The sequence below is a fragment of the Oryza glaberrima genome, chromosome 3, assembly GCF_000147395.1.
Source record: "Oryza glaberrima chromosome 3, OglaRS2, whole genome shotgun sequence".
In the NCBI taxonomy this organism is placed as follows: Eukaryota; Viridiplantae; Streptophyta; class Magnoliopsida; order Poales; family Poaceae; genus Oryza; species Oryza glaberrima.
The window spans coordinates 190,100-207,185 of record NC_068328.1 but is presented as its reverse complement, the minus strand read 5'-3'; the positions used below and the strand labels follow the sequence as shown (position 1 = coordinate 207,185).

The 17,086-nt window shown below is 41.0% G+C and overlaps 3 protein-coding genes across 3 annotated transcripts; all 3 read right to left on the bottom strand.

The window, feature by feature from the left end:
- Positions 1 to 5,843: 5,843 nt before the first annotated feature.
- LOC127767653 (cortical cell-delineating protein-like) lies at positions 5,844 to 6,483 on the bottom strand. The gene has a single exon (XM_052293057.1). It carries the CDS (start codon positions 6,474 to 6,476, stop codon positions 6,051 to 6,053), a length of 426 nt encoding a protein of 141 aa, XP_052149017.1. The 5' UTR covers positions 6,477 to 6,483; the 3' UTR covers positions 5,844 to 6,050.
- A 2,044-nt stretch (positions 6,484 to 8,527) lies between these two features.
- Positions 8,528 to 9,320, bottom strand: LOC127767654 (cortical cell-delineating protein-like). The gene has a single exon (XM_052293058.1). The coding sequence runs from the start codon at positions 9,169 to 9,171 to the stop codon at positions 8,755 to 8,757; it is 417 nt and encodes a 138-aa protein (XP_052149018.1). The 5' UTR covers positions 9,172 to 9,320; the 3' UTR covers positions 8,528 to 8,754.
- Positions 9,321 to 11,933: 2,613 nt separating this feature from the next.
- Positions 11,934 to 15,169, bottom strand: LOC127767652 (protein NRT1/ PTR FAMILY 6.3-like). Its single transcript, XM_052293056.1, has 3 exons — positions 14,698 to 15,169; positions 14,047 to 14,609; positions 11,934 to 13,046 (listed from the first exon to the last, which is right to left on the bottom strand). The coding sequence occupies exons 1-3, from the start codon at positions 15,079 to 15,081 to the stop codon at positions 12,224 to 12,226; spliced, it is 1,770 nt and encodes a 589-aa protein (XP_052149016.1). The 5' UTR covers positions 15,082 to 15,169; the 3' UTR covers positions 11,934 to 12,223.
- Between the last annotated feature and the right edge of the window lie 1,917 nt (positions 15,170 to 17,086).

Sequence of the window (17,086 nt, the reverse complement as noted above, 5' to 3'; positions counted from 1 at the left end):
CTCTAGCTCCACAAACAGCCACTCAGCCAGCGAGTCACACATGTCATGGAGAGGACCTTAATGCAATTGGTGAAACAATGCTGTTGGGCTATGTCAATTGCATCAGTCTATTTCCATTTAATTAGGATTAATCTTCACCTTAATTTTAGAGCACCTTCGCTAGCTTTTTTTTAAGAAAAGGGGAAAAAGACAACCCCATGCATATACCAATTAGGTTTGAATTCCATTCTGCAGAATAAATAATCGATTGAACACTGTACGCGCAGGATCGGAGCCGAGAATTGCCAGGCTAGCTGGTCGATCATGATGAGATTTTCATGACGGCATGTACGTGTGCGTATAAACTAATACGTATGGCCATGTATATATGTATTCATATCTATATATATCTATAAATAATCGGTTTCATACATATAGATAGATATCGAAGTAAACGCAACCAGCTGCTAGCAGCTACGACCTATGTATATATAGCTCTATAGAAATTAAGCTTGTACCTCGATCGATCTGATGACTTGCTTGCATGTATATATATGGCCAGCAAATTAAGCAAGTATAAATAACTACTCCTACGTACCCTATATATATACGCAAATTGTTTGACGGCCGATTCTTCGTCGACGACAACGACGACTTTGATAGACATATATACTGGAGTACTGCATTTTTTCCTGTGATTTTAACAGGCCGGCCGGCTCTGGGTTTGGTCGTCTATAGCTAGCCGCCTAGCCATAATAACTGACTCAAACTTGTCAGGCTTTCACACAATTAATTGCTATTTGTCTATCCATCGGCGGCTTCCGCATTATCATTTCTGAGTATATATATGTTAGGAATTCGTGCACTTGCATTTTTCATCCATCGAGATCACCTGCTTGCAATTGTGTGTGTTTTTGCTTCCCAAATTGTACAATGCAAATAGTTTCTTAAAAAAATAACAACGCATATATATATTCAAGTCGATCTAAACTCGACCAACATAAAGCTAGCTAGAGTGAAAAAAGATCAAGGCGGCAAATATGTTGGCAAATATGCACGTATTATTTACAGTTTAGATTTCTATCTATCTATTCTCTCATTTAAATTTAGAGTTGAATTTTATCACATACATATATAATTTACATATATTTTGAGAAAATGGGACATGTTCTCTCGATATGTGAATACACATTTTTTTCTGAAGTCATACGGATCGATCAGCACATATATTATGGATATTAATTTACTAGTTCATGTTAAGTATCCCACAAATCATATTTTGAAGTGTGATCTAGATCTCTTTAGTACTATATAATAATAATAGTAGTAGTAGTAGTAGTAGTAGTAGGAGCAGCAGCAGCAGCTATCGAATCGGCAGTAATCCCTCCTTTGCTTTCTATTTGTATTAATTAATAAAGAACACAGTAGTATTTAGTTCTCTACTTAAATCTGTTTTTGACTAGCTAATATTACAGTACTTTAGGAACGGACGAAGTATATATCCAGCATCATGGTTTGTTATTCCTGTGCCACACAGGTAATTAAATAATAATCAATGTGTCACTGTAAGTAGGAGATAGGGGAAGATCTAGATCACATGCAAATGCAGGAGCCAGGTCGCACGCTAGCTAATAAGTCCAAAACACGATGAGGAAATTAATTAAAGGGTGATATATTAATCTGGCTGCTGAATTACAAGTGATATCGAGGGATCAGTAATGATTTCCAAGTGATATGTACTACTGATCAGTACAGAATATATATATAGACACTATAGGTATCGTACGTGGTGGTTTTGTACGCGTTTGAATGCAACGTGTGATCAATCCCTGCTAACTGACCGATAATTAATTACTGGACTATCATCTCCCGAAAATTATACTATTGCCCTAGCTAGCTAATAACTAATTAATATAATGTACATTTATATATACACACGCGCACACAAAAAGAAAACACTAGCCCGATCGATTAGCGTGATGTTGGGAAAGGACAGGAACGTAATAGGCTAGCTGGCATGTAGTAAGTATTTTTTTTAAGTACATGGTAGGAGTATACATTTATATGGACGGACGCGTACTTGCCATTTATATATATGCAGATCGATAAAGGTAGTCACGGGACGAATGAAAACAAACCTAATATTCTTCTTTCACCCAATACATGAACATATATGCATGATGGATCAACCATGACGTGACGACCATAATTTGTCTTACTTAGTGGAGTTCCCATTGCATTGCCTTTGCTTAATTAGTCACGTCACCAGTCAGCCGACATATATATCATTCAATCATCAAGTTAATTACCCGCCATTATATTTCTCCCTCTTTTTGGCCAATATATACAATCTTGTATGTAGGATCATTATACTGTTGCAATTAATTAAAGAATAATATATTGCTTGCATGGATGTTATATATACCGATCAACACGTTCAATCCATGATGCACAAACTTATATATTATACAATATTTATGATCGGTTAATATATACTATTCTATATCTATAGCTAGCTAATTCTGTATGTACAATTAAGATGATGGCGTAGAAATAATGATATATAAATCTTTTTATTACAGAGGGGATGGATTTTCAACTTTTAAGGGACATCCTCTTGTTTCTTACATGCATGCATTCTGGATTATCTTTTTCTTTAAAACTAGAAAAATGCTAGTGCGTTGCAGCAGGTGAAAGCTATTTTAATATTATTATTATTGTATAGTTTAGCTAAGGTGAAATTCACCTTGGGAATTCGCTTGGATATTCTTTTTACAAAATCATGAGCCGCAATTAGGGGTCTGATCGTCTCAAGTTAGTATGCAAGTTTTTAAAGAGATTTCTTATACGACTCTTTATGTATTTCTAAAAACAAGCAAAATTAAAAACTGACTCAAACACGGATCTGTATTTCCAAGAGCGATTAATTAAACTTAAAAACCGATTCAAACACGGATGACGTACCAAAAGTACCGGCAAAAACATCTTTAATTTTTATAATAGTATAGATATAGATATAGAATAGATATTAACAAATAGAGAAATATGAAATATACCACCACAAAAAAAATATAAACTTTAATTTGATTCCTAAAAATTATAACAAATTAAATTGTAGCTAATATACGACTATATATAATTTAATTTGTTACGATTTGTAGAAGTCGAACGTGTTAATTTATATATTTCATATTGATTCATCTTATCATTTTTTTGGAAGAAGAAAATTATTAAATATTTAGCAAACATATATACAAGAAAAATAGATAAATATAGTCGATCGAGAAATAATAAAAACACTTGCATGCATGCCCTTGGAGAGAGGCAGAGGCTACAGTGTGCAGGTGACGGCAAAGGTCACGAGCGGAGCGACGAGGACGTCACGACCACCATCTGTACACGCATACTATTAGCTTGCAGGGCCATCGATCGATCGGATTATTCGGAGTAGGACCAGGATGGATATGATATAGATAGATTGAACGTGACAGCTTAGGCCCCGTTTAGTTCCCAAATTTTTTTTTTCTAAAAACATCACATCGAATCTTTGGACACATGTATGAAGCATTAGATATAGATAAATGAAAAAACTAATTACACAGTTAGGGAGGAAATCGCGAGACGAATCTTTTGAGTCTAATTAGTCCATGGTTAGCTATAAGTGTTACAGTAACCCACATGTGCTAATGACGGGTTAATTAGGCTCAAAAGATTCGTCTCGCGGTTTCCAGACGAGTTATAAAATTAGTTTTTTCATTCGTATCCAAAACCCCTTCCGACATTCAGTCAAACGTCCGATATGACACCTAAAAATTTTTATTTCCTCAGCTAAACACACCCTTAATTGATGTATACTACTACGGAGCATGTTTGTACGTAGCATCCGTTAGGTCAGACATAGCGTCCTGAAATAAGTTAATTTTGTGGCCATCGGGGACACGCTGTTATTCTTGCTTTCACACGCAACCCTGCAAGCTAGCTAGCGACCTCTTACTTTGTTCATTTTCTGAATAGTACTCCCTCCTTTCAAAATATTTGACACCGTCAACCTTTTAAGCACGTGTTTGACTATTTGTCTTATGCAAAAAAATTAAGTAATTATTTATTCTTTTCATATCATTTAATTCATTATTAAATATACTTTCATGTACACATATAGTTTTACATATTTTACAAAATTTTTGAATAAGACGAACGGTCAAATATATGCTAAAAAGTTAACGGTGTTAAACATTTTGAAACGGAGGGAGTAGTATTCATTTAGCTGTCATCGTGTTATATATATTCTTTAACTTCCATGGATTAATTAATTTGTACCTGCATGTATATATAGATTAATAGTATATATGTATTGTCAGATGAATTCGTTCGATCGATCGATCTCTGATCGCTTTCAGGGTGGTGGTGGGTACGACGTTGCTTAACTGTCCGAGCCCATGTAGTGTAGTAGCTCCAGTACTCCAGTCCAATATTGCACAAGTTGACATATATGCCATGCCAGTCTATTTAATTACGTGGCCATTTCGTCTCTATACATATATAAATACACACACATAGTATATATCTAGATGATATGGATGGCGCTATATATATATCATAGCTAGTAATCGTGCTGGGTTAATTAAACTTGTTCGATGCCATGATGTATAGTAATACTTTTGTCATTTTTTGTATGGTTGATGACCGACGATTGTTCAGAGTTTTGGACAGTCCTATCAGGTCTTCTTCTGTATGTCGGCACTAGTAGCTAGCTTAGCTAGCCATTAGTTCCATCTGTACATACTCAAACAGCTTCAATCTCTATCCATCCATGCGTGTTTTCTCCGGTTCTGTCCCGATATTCGAACGACGATGTACGACTATTTGTTTTTCAGTGATCGGTCAATATATATCTCGGAGTAATCTCGGTGAGTAGCTAAGCTAGCGTTTGATCGATTTTACATGTATAATACTGGTCATGTACGTACATTATATGGTAAAGTACCGCACAGAGAGTCAAATAATCGATAAGTAACTGAAACTCATATATTAATTAATTAATATCGCCGTACGTTGTTGAGGTTAATCATAAGTAGCTGACTATATATAATAGTGATTTTTAATTAAGAGCTCTCGGTCGTATGACAGACCATGCACAGAGCTTAATTAAGAAGAACTGTTTTAACTAACTTAGGCTTGATGATCGTGGCATTGTTTATTTCAGTCGTAGTGAGTTGATTTTCAAATAACATGGACGATCAAAGTTGGGCGCGAAAACTTATGGTTGCACTTAAAATAGGATGGAGGGAGTAATTTGGAACAGATGTGTAGTATATTGCTACTACAGTAAAGATGAAGTATATCGTATGTGCATACATATGTGTTCGTTGAATGCGTTAATTGCAACAGCGTTTCAGAGTAAAGGAATATGCATTGGTCGTCTCTCTGTTTCAGTTCTGCATGCGTCTGTTAAGAATTAATTGTTTTTTTTGGAAGAATGCTAAAAAGAATATATGAAATTGTTTGGTAGCTAGTAATATGCATGGCCCAACATGCATATAGGCTAAGCAGTGTGTCGACCTCTGCTGGCTGGTCCCTGCCTGTTTTTTACGTAAAACGTGCATGCATGTACAGATCACACAGGAGTGTGTACATACACGTCGCGAATTGAAGAAATTAATAAATAGTAGAATGTAATGTAGGAGTAATTGACAAGGCGCGGTGAAGAATCGTATTAATTTGTTCGTTGACGATGCATATACTAATTGGCGCGTTTTGATCCATCGGTCGATCATCACATTCAATACATAATTCACAGCGCAAACTGGCTTAATTTGTTAATGAGCAGATAGATAGATAGATAGATAGATAGCACAAGTAGTACGTACGTACACTGGAGGAAACTTTTATTTGACAGTACGCATTAAAATAACAAGATACATATATAGATGATCGATCTGATCATCAATAATCACACTGATAGATCGAGATAAGTATATATGTATGACACAACTGCAACACACAGACTAAGCCATGCAAAGCTTAAGCCTTAATTAGGTAGCTAGGGTTGTGGTGGTAATGAAGATTAAGAATCAGATGAGTGGGCAGGAGAAGTCGGAAGGGCAGGTCTTGTGGCAGTAGTTGAGGAGGAGGACGAGGTCGACGGGGACGTTGATGTTGATGCCGAGGACGTTGGCCTTGATGGCGGTGCAGAGGCAGACGGCGGCGTCGAGGTCGACGAGCCCCCCCAGCAGCGGGCAGCACTCCTCGCTCGCCGGCACCCCCACCTTGAGCTTGAGCAGGTTGAGCACGTTGGCGCACACGCCCAGCTTCAGCGCGTCGATCGGACACTTATTCCCTCCACCCGACGGCGGCGACGGAGGCGGCGTCACCGGCGGCGTCGGGGTGGGGCAGTAGGGCTCGCATGCCTGCACTGCACCCATCTGCATGGAGATGACCATATTCAGAGCAACGACGAACACCGCACAAACCTGCACCTTATTCTTGCCGCCGCCCATCGTATTGGACTACTTAGCTACTTCTTAATTGTACTAGCTTAATTAATTGATGATGATATAGTATATTTTGCTGCTGCTAGCTAGCTAGCTTGGGATGGTTTCCTCGGGGGGTGTTTGGGCTGCTATTTATAGGCTGCTCCAGGTGCCCAAGCCCTATATATATATTGTGGCTATCCATCGCTTGCATGCAGTTTTATTTTATTTTTAATTCATTATTAATATTTATACATTCTCGCCCGCCCCATTGCTATCGTGGCTAGCTAGCTGAGCTGATGCCAACTAGTCTAACGTACAATAACCTAAACTGATGGCCATCGTGTCAGGGACGACATTCTTCGCGCAATGGAATGATCGACATGATGCAGTTTGCTACCTAAGGTTTACCAGTCAATCCATCAATTATATCAATAGTATATCGATCTACCCTCTGAAATCCCATGTGGAACCAATATGACACTGCCTCTTCTCTCTCATCTCTCTCCCTTTTTAATCATTTATCTCAAGAAATTAAAAGGGTGACCAATCAGTTTTTCTCTGTTAACCAAGGCTGATAGTAGGCCAGCACGGTAAATGAGAGAGATGAGGCAGGCCAAAGGCCAGTGGTTTTGGGATCCTCATGGTGAGGCAACACCATTCCATTGGTCATCCGACGCGCGCTAGGGCAAGTTCCGGAGCCTAGCTAGATCTGCATTTTAAAAGTTTAGGAACCTAGCTATAGATTACACAATATCATAAGTTTAGGGACTACTCGTGCAATTCACTTCGACTTAATCAATTTTCCATAATATAGTTGATATCAATTGATTAGCAGCTTGATCAACTATTTATTGACCTTCAATAGTCCATATATTTATCGATTAAAATGGGAAATTTTCCGTCCAATCAATAAACATAATTCTGATGACCAATAGGTACATAGAGACTAATAAGAACATGCCAAACGCTTTCATTAATTTCTAATCCTGGCCCGAAATCTCATTTCAGGATCCTCTAAGGAGCATTTAGAATTTAAAATTATGTCTCCCTCCAACAGATAGCATAAAGCATGACTCCCTAAACAAAAAGTATGGGCCACCCCAAACTACCAATAAAAAATGTTATTCGTCCCATCATCCCGCGTCGCGCGATTGCCTCTCCCTCCCCCTCCCCTGGCAGGCAATTGATTGGGAGCAAGTACTCCAATTCTTGAGTAGATGACTAGGTGATCGATCTGTTGGAGCGGTTTTTTCAACTAAAATCCCCTAAGTTTAGGATTGGGAAGAGTTGAGTTATGCTATTGGCGATGCTCTGATAAAATATTATGATAATTGAAGACGCCACTTACGGTTTACATAAAGGTGTTGTTCTAACCAACAGTTTAGCTAGAGGAGTTGGATGGTAGTAAATAGTGTAGTCCTTTTGTGCAGAATGAAGCAATTCATCGTTTTGTTTGAATATCATGATATATGTTAAATATCTTTGAAGATCGGTCCATGTTACTTTTACTTTCAGTTTAGTTTTATCAAATAGTACTAATGTTTAGAAATTGGCTTGTTGGAATGGGATGTAAACTCAAAATGATAAGTGTTAGTAGGAGCATGCATTTTACTGGGCGACATGACTTATTGACTTTGTAGGAGAGGCGGGGGAATCGGTGGCGGCGGTACGTGTTGAATTGGGAGTGAGGGAGGAGGGAGGAGGAGTTAGTTTTAAGTGGCGCGGTTTAAAATTTGGGTAATTTTATCATCTTTGAAAAGTATTGGGAGGTATCACATTTTTAGTATAAAATTTGGTATCTCTAGATACTAAGTAACTCGAAATACAAAAAAATTAGTGTTGAATTTACGTACCTTGAGATATTTTTTTAAGGACCATGAAATTTCTCCCAAAATTTACATGATTTAGAATGGAATTTTCAGTCACAAGCAGTCCCTAAATCATATTGATTCGTACGTTGATGCATTGGCGCATCGTCGATATATATGTATGTGCAGTGCATCATCGATCATCATGTTCAATTGACAGCAAATTAAACTAGTTATATATAGGGTTCATGAGATGAGAGTAGCTAATTATTAACACAAGTGGAAGAAACTTTTATTTGACGGTATACAAATAACAAGATACAGAGATCAGGCTGATGGATCAATCATATCATATCAGTGATAGATCGATCGTTCGACACATATATATGTATGACAAAACATAGTATAAGTACGTGCGAAAGGGTTTATATATATATGGATATTGATGCATGGTGTAATGGTATGGTAATTAAGGGATCGGAGGATCGATTAATTTAGAGAGGGCAGGTGAAGTCGGAGGGGCAGGTCTTGTGGCAGTAGTTGAGAAGGAGAGAGAGATCGACGGGGATGTTGAGATTGATGCCGAGGATGTTGGCCTTGATGGCGGTGCAGAGGCAGACGGCGGCGTCGAGGTCGACGAGGCCACCCAGCAACGGGCAGCACTGCTCGCTCTCCGGCACGCCGATCTTCAGCTTCAGCAGGTTGAGCACGTTGGCGCACACGCTCAGCTTCAGCGCGTCGATCGGGCACTTATTCCCTCCACCCGACGGCGGCGACGGAGGCGGCGTCACCGGCGGCGTCGGTGTGGGGCAGTAGGGCTCGCATGCCTGCACTACTGCACCCATCTGCATGGTGAAGAGCACATTGAGGGCAAGGAACAGCGCACAAACCTGCACCTTCTTGCCGGCCATCTTAATTAATTAGCTAGCTCTACTACTGCTTAGCAATTAATTAGCTTAATTAGCAGCTACTGCCTATAGCTCAGCTCGATCGATCGATCAGAAGAAGCTGGAGCTGCTTTTTGATATTTGCTAGCTCGATCGGCCGGGATGCATTTCCTCGGGGGTGTTTTCGCTCCTATTTATAGCCCAGTTCCAGTTGCCCAATCAGGGGGATCATATATCTTCTTTAATTGATTAACTATTTGCCCATTGCTCTCGCTCTATAGCTGATGACAACGATAATACAGTATATACATACAACGCAGCATAAACTAATTAATAATGGCCACGGCCGTATATATGCATGCGCCACATTTGTGCCATCGATAAACATGGTGCGCGCAGCTTCCATTCCCAGGATATAATCAACCAACCAATCGATCAATCATCAATATATATAAGATATATACTACTCCTATATATACAGCTTATAGTAGTACGTAGCTTAATCATTTGTCCACAGTATATGGTCCACATCAATTAGGTAGCTTAATCAACTATACAATTGACCTGTAATAGTCCATATATATCGATTGATTAGCTTAATCACACACACCATCAGAACACGGCCAAATTTTCCCCTCCATTCAATTTACAGAGCTATGATTGTACAACAGGTATATATGTAGACTAATGATATATTTAAAAATAATAAATTAAGATACCATTTAAGATTAAGTTAAATTTTTCATGTGGCATTTAATTACGTAAAGTTGTTCTAACCAAATTAGACAATTTAGCTAGGAAGAATTTGGATGCTAATAAACTGACATAGTAGTTTTTTTTTTATGCACAATGAAACAACTCATCTCCTTTTTCTTCCTTGAGAAAATTCAAGAAATGCCATTGACAAACACCCTAATCCAACAAATGCCATCGATAAATGCAAGTTCCATAAAATGCCATTGTACATGTGATTTTGTCTCAGAAATGCCATCACCGTTAGGGTTCCGTCCATTCCACGCCATTAAATACATTGTTCATCCTATAGAACTTAACGGAAGGTTACGTTGCTAACGGAACCCTAACAGTGATAACATTTCTGGGACAAAATCGCTTGTACGATGGCATTTCATGGAACTTGCATTCGTCGATGGTATTTCTTGGATTTGAGTGTTTGTCAATGGCATTTCTTGGATTTTCTCTCCTTCCAATATCGCTATGCTTTTTTTTATTAATGCTACACATACAACCTAATTGTACAACTCGATCATGTACAACTAGCCATTTATAATCATAGATCAATCAAAGAAGAAGATGCTCATATATGCAATACAATGTTTGCAGCTGTTGATTAAATTTAGTCGTACGTGAGTGAGACAATTAGGTTATATGCATAGCAATTTCCTTTTTTTTTTTAAAGATCGGTCCATGTTCCTTTTGGTTTAGTTGTTCCACCAAATAGTGTTGCCCATATGTTTGGAATTAGCTTATTGAACGAATGTGAGCTATATTGAAAGACAAGTATTAGTAGGGCGTTTAATTAGCCTTTGTTGGGTTCTCTGTGGCTTTCTAAGAATGCTATAGTTTTTATAATGTCTCAAATAAATCCTTTATTCAGGGCCACATACTAGGCTTGATTCTGGCTTCATCTGAAAAGTGTGATGTGGATAAGAAAAACAGTAGCCATGCAGGTTTTCATCAATTACGCCCAGAGAATTGGTAATACACGATTGCTTCATGAATAATGTTTTTTTTTTTCAAACTTTGTTGGCGTTTTTTATGATTATTTGTCATTATTAGCGATTATTAAAGCATATTTATATGTTTTACAAATTTTGTGATAATTAGTTGTAGCAATATTGAAAAATTTTTGCTTCAATAAATACCAACAATTACTAGTGAAATTAACAAAATATTGGTAGGGCATAAATTGGCATCAATCCAAACATGCCTTAAATGGAGGAGGGCTGTAAGCCGTGGCCTTTTGCTACAAAAGTTTTGGATGAGGCGCACAAGGACGCAAGAGAGAACATGCTTAATTAATTGGAATAAGTCCACTAGACATCCTTCGTCTTTACGTCGTTATTTAATTGACACCCACCTAAACTATAATACCAGAAATCTTCACCCCTTATCTTGCCATAACCGTTCAACTCAGGTTCGATTACAGTATGAGGGTTGGTTTCGCCGATGTGGCATCTTAGTCAGCAAAAACAAAAATTTTGAAAAAACATAGGACCCATATGTAAGCAGAATTCACCTCTCCCACATGATGGCGAAGATGGAGTAGAAGATGAGGGCCCTGCGTGAGCGCGCAGGTTGCGTGCCCTTTGGGATGGGCCTGCATGTCTCGTCACTGATGGTGCCATGCTGTTCGCCATCAGCATCATCGAGGAGGTCGGCGTTCCAGCATTTGCGTTCCATAGACAGACAACCGTTTTTAGGTGAAGTCTACTTACATGTGGGTCTCATGTTTTTTTAAATTTTCTTTTGCTAACTAGGTTGCCAGTCAACAAAACCAGCCCTTCCTACTGACAGTCTGGCATGGAACCTTAGTTGAACGGTTTTGGCTAGATGTGGGGGGTTGAAGATTTATGGTATTACGGTTTAGATATGTCAAAATTAAACTTGATGTATAAACGAGGAACGGCAAGTGGACTTATTCCCAAATAATTGGATCGCTCGCTCGCTGCCGGCCGGTCCAATTAATCGGCCTAGCTAGGAAAGTCGGCCCAATATGCGTTTCCTGCCTGCAGCTGCTGGCCAGCCAGAAAAAAATGGATGCAAGATACACAGTTAGCATAGCATCTGTTGAAACATGGCTCTAAAGTTGTTCAAGATGAAACACACGCACAGCTTGACAAGTTAATTATAGTACAAAGCTGCTAATTACCTGGATGCGTGCGTATATAGTACTTATAAGCTAGGCTAGCTGCCGGTTACATCGATGATTATATATTGGTTTCCTCACTTTTTGTAAGCTTAATTATACTATTTGCCATTATATTTATCACGAATCGATGGTAGTAGAGTAGATATCATGCGGGGATGAGGAGGTCGTCGACAGAGCTAGCGCTGATTATATATGTATTATTCCGGCGTCGGCGAGGCGCTTCTCCCTGTAGACGTACCCCCTGGCTGCTGCTGCCACGAACACCGCTAGGTTCACCACGCTGATCCCACCCAGCAGCCAGTAGAAGTTGTCCAGCCTTCCCTCGTCCAGGTTGTCGGCGAGCCATGGCCGCCGGGACTCCGCCGTGACCTTGTGCACCACGGTGACCAGCGCCGTGCTGAAGAAGAAGCCCAGCGAGAGCGTGCTCAGGAACAGGCCCGTGCTCATGGTCTTCATCCCCTTGGGGCACTCGCGCAGGAAGAAGTCCAGCTGCCCGATGTAGGTGAAGGCCTCGCCGGCGCCCACCAGGAGGAACTGCGGCAGGAGGTAGAACACCGACAGCGTCACGGCGGCGTCGCGGCGCGCGCGCTCGGTGAGCGCGGCGGCGACCATGGCGAGGGCGGCGAGGAGGAGGCCGACGAAGATGCGGTGGAGCGGGGAGAGGTCGTACCGCGGGTTGGCGGTGAGGCGGCGGACGAGCGGGGCGAGGAGGCGGTCGTAGAGAGGGACGGTGAGGAGGATGGCGGCGACGAAGAAGACGGTGAGGGAGCCGGCGGGGATGACGAAGCTGGTGGAGAGGCGGCGGTCCATGACGGCGGCTTGGGAGACGGAGAAGGTGGTCATCTGGGCGTACACCGTCCAGAAGAGGATGGTGGTGGCCCACGTCGGCAGCATCCGCACCAGCTGCTTCACCTCCTCCACCTCCGTCACCGTGCAGCACGCCGCCCACCTCTTCCTCTTCTTCGCCTCTGCCGTCGTCGTCTCCACGATCGCCGCATGGTCCAGGAACCTGCACGCCCGCCCCAATATTACTCTCTTTTCTTCAAACAAATTATCCATCCAATTCAATAGGGATTGTTAGACATATACTACCTCCATTTAACTTTGATCAAAGTCAAACTGTTTTAAATTTGACTAAGTTTGTAAAAAAAATATAACATTTTTAACCCAAGACAAATTATTATGAAAATATGTTCAATTATTGATTTAATAAAACTAATCTGATATTATAAATATTATTATATTTGTCTATAAACTTAATCAAATTTAAAGTAGTTTGACTTTAACAACGAGAGGATATCCTCTCGAGAGATAAAATAGCTTTCCCATGTATAGTATATGCATGCATTTCGAATACATCAATGGATGGACACACCGGCACTACTATATTAGATTTAACTAGTACTAGCTAGTGGGGAAACTATTCTAAATATTTTCTCGTTATTTGCATGCCATCACCTAAATAGTTATGAAAAAAATTTAATAAAATATATTAATATGTGATAAATTACTCTACACACAAGCAAGATCAAATTTATTTTCTTCCGTGTAAGTTGCTACTAATCCGAGAGATTGACAAATTACTCCAGTTAAGAGGGAGGATGAAGCAGAATGTCAATCAGTAGTGTCCAAAACTAATTAATTATGGCTGTGCATGCGTACCTAGCATGGGCAACAGGGCAAGGCGGCCAGCCGCACTACAAAGCCATAATTTTTGGGCTCCAAATTCTAATCCACTTCGTTAATAAGTACTATACAGAATTGAAAGGAAAAAAGGTACATTTTATCCCAATACATGCATGAGGTCAGTCCAGTGTGCTTAAATACGTCGTACAACCTTTACCCTTTCTTTAACAAATATTTTCCTATATATGTATGAAAAATACAGTATATATTGAATTAAATACGTTACATTTATGATTTTTTTTGATACAAAAAAATGGCCCCCATTTCATATTTCAATTCGTACCGTACCGGAGTAGAAGAGAATCGGAAATTCCTTGACGTACCTGAATTGTTTGGAGTGGGGCAGCTTTTGGTTGGGCTTTGCGGTGGTGTGGGCCGAGTCGTCGTGGTTGAGCATGGATGGGTCGGACGGCAGTGGCAGGTTGCGGTTAGTCCAGGCGGCGGCAGTGACGGCGGCGATCTGAGTGAGGGGGCTCCCGAGCAGCTTCTTGAAGCGGTAGGTGGTGGTGCCGGCGAGGAAGAAGAGGAGGCCGGTGAGTATGGCCACCACGCAGATGCCGTATCCCCACCGCCGCCCTACCTTGTCCTGCACGTACACCAGCGCCGTCACCGCCAGCAGCGACCCCATGCTGATGAAGAAGAAGAACCAGCTGAAGAAGCGCGCCATGCTGCCCCTCTCGCCGCCGTCGGACTCGTCGAACTGGTCCGACCCGAACCCGGACACGCTGGACTTGAGGCCGCCGGTGCCCAGCGCAGTCATGTAGAGGCCCAGGTACAGCACTCCCAGCTGCGTCCCGTTGGCTGCCGCACAGCCGCTCCCGCCGCTACTGCACGGTGGCGGACGGAGCCCTGGCGCCGCCGTGGAGATGGTCAGGACGGCCATGCCCTGCAAGTATTAGCTAATTAACATGCATGAATACAACATGATGATATATATGTGGACAGAGAGGAGAGGAGACGCCGTAACAACGTACTGCCGCTTGGACGGCGGTGAAGATGGCGATGGTGAGGTAGCGGCCGAGGTAGGTGTCGGCGAGGAAGCCGCCGAGGAGGCAGAGCATGAAGGAGGTGCCGAGGAAGTTGGTGACGGCGTTGGCGGAGGCGGCGCTGCCGAGGTGCATAGTCCCGGTGAGGTAGGTCACCAGGTTGACGGCGACGCCGAGGGTGGTGAGCCGCTCGTTGAGCTCCACGCACAGGATCATCGCCGCGCTCCGCCACCCGCCCGTCGACCCCCGGATGGCACCCCTTCCCTTGTAGTCCCACGCCTCATCCACCACCTCCTCCTCCTCATCATCCCTCCTCTTCATCATCTCTACGACATCTGGATCCTCCTCCACTACTCTCGCCGCCACCGCCATCGATCGATCGATCGATCTCTTCTTCTTCTTCTTCTTCTTCTTCCCTTGTATATCTCGTTCGCTCTGCTCTCTCGATCCACTGCTCGTGCCGGACACTCATCGAATGTATGTTAAACGATCGAACCAACGATATAAAAGCTAGCTACAGGCAGGCAACAGCGCTTGCACGGAACAGAAAAGACGATGATATACAGTACAGAGAGTACACTAAGCTAGCTAGTAGGTTGCTAGTTCCGTCATGCATGTCATATCTTATTATACGTTTACCAGGTTATTTTGTTCTTTACGTGCCGACCTCCACACAATGCAAGCTAGTCAGTCAGTCATACATGCTGCCGACTTAATTACCATCAATTAATTCTTCCGATCCATCTCTACATGCATACTCCTATTTCTCATCGCAGCAACAAGCTAGCTAGCTAGCTGTTCTACACACTTACCTAGCTACCACACACATATCTAATCTAATCTTAGCTACCTACCTTGGAATTTAGTACCATGTTCGGAACAAGGATCGATATGATTAATCAAAACTACATTGTACCGAATGGGCCGATGTTCGGCGGGCCCTCCAATGACCACCAATTAATTTAATGTTTCAGTTAATCGCTCATCCATCTTATTATTACAGCAGTAATAGTACTTTCTTTATCTGTGAATTACTATGTACGTGCTCCCTCCGTAAAAAAAAAAACAAACCCTGATTTCTATGTCCAACGTTTAACCGTCTATCTTATTTGAAAAAATTATGAAAAAAATTAAAAAGATAAGTCACGCATAAATTATTAATCATGTTTTATCATCTAACAACAATGAAAATACGAAGAGTAAATTTCACATGGGGCAACAAATTTTGACCAAGATTTCATAATGGGCTAGGGTTAAATCAATGTTTTCACTTAACACCATACATCTTTACATAAGTTTTCAGTTTGGACTAGGGGTGAGCATAGCAAGGGAATGTGAGAAAACTTCATATGATTTACACATGGATAATTATAAAAGGCAAAACATTTTATGTTTTCTTCCTTCTTTTTAGTGTGAGTGGTAATTAACTATTTTCTGTTTTATTTTTATTCATTTGCCCCTATGTATAGATCATTTTGTGCCACTTTTAAACATATTGACATCATTATTTTAGTGTGATGTGCTGAAAAAAGTTGTTTTGTGATTTGCTATTTCTTTCTAAAGATATTTATCTTAATACCATGGAACTAAAAATGATTGTTTGAACTAGCTTTTCTCTAACAACTTCTATTAATGTGCTCAACCCTAGTCCAAAGTGCCAACTAGTGCAAAAATATGTGGTGTTAAGTGAAAAGGTTGGTTTGGTCCTTGCCCATTGTGAAACTTTGGTCAAAATATATGGTGCAATGTGAAATTTACTTAAATACTAATTATAAAAAAATTTCATATAAGACGGATAGTCAAACGTTGGTACGAAAACTCAGGGTTTGCTTTTTTTTTTAAGGACGGACGGAGTACTCCACAACTACCCGCCAAACATTTGCTAGAATTCAATTTTAGACGATGGCTCAGATATATCACGTCAAGATTAATGCAATTTTCTCCCTGTACGTACATCCCCTTCTCCCGTACACGATCGACGCTCCATCGCTTCCTCCAGCACCTGGCCTCTCCCCATCCCCTTTCCACCCGACACTCCAACTCCAAGCCCTAAATCGATCTTGACTAGTCAAGTCATCGTCGGTTGTCTACAGCTGGAGAAGGAGTACTGTGGCACAAATCACCACCGGTGCGCCGGAGCTAGAGGAGAAGGAACCTACCGGCACGAATCTTAATGCGGATATGATGATAGAGAATCCGCATGAAATCCTTCCAAAAAATATATATATATGTCCAATGAACGTTAGGAAATCCATATACTATGTCATTCAAAATAGTTATTGATATACCATAGTACGTATTCCTTAGTCACTTTCTAACGAGGACATCACTAGATCGGATATGACCATGGCTACCTTATATATTTATAAACCAAATG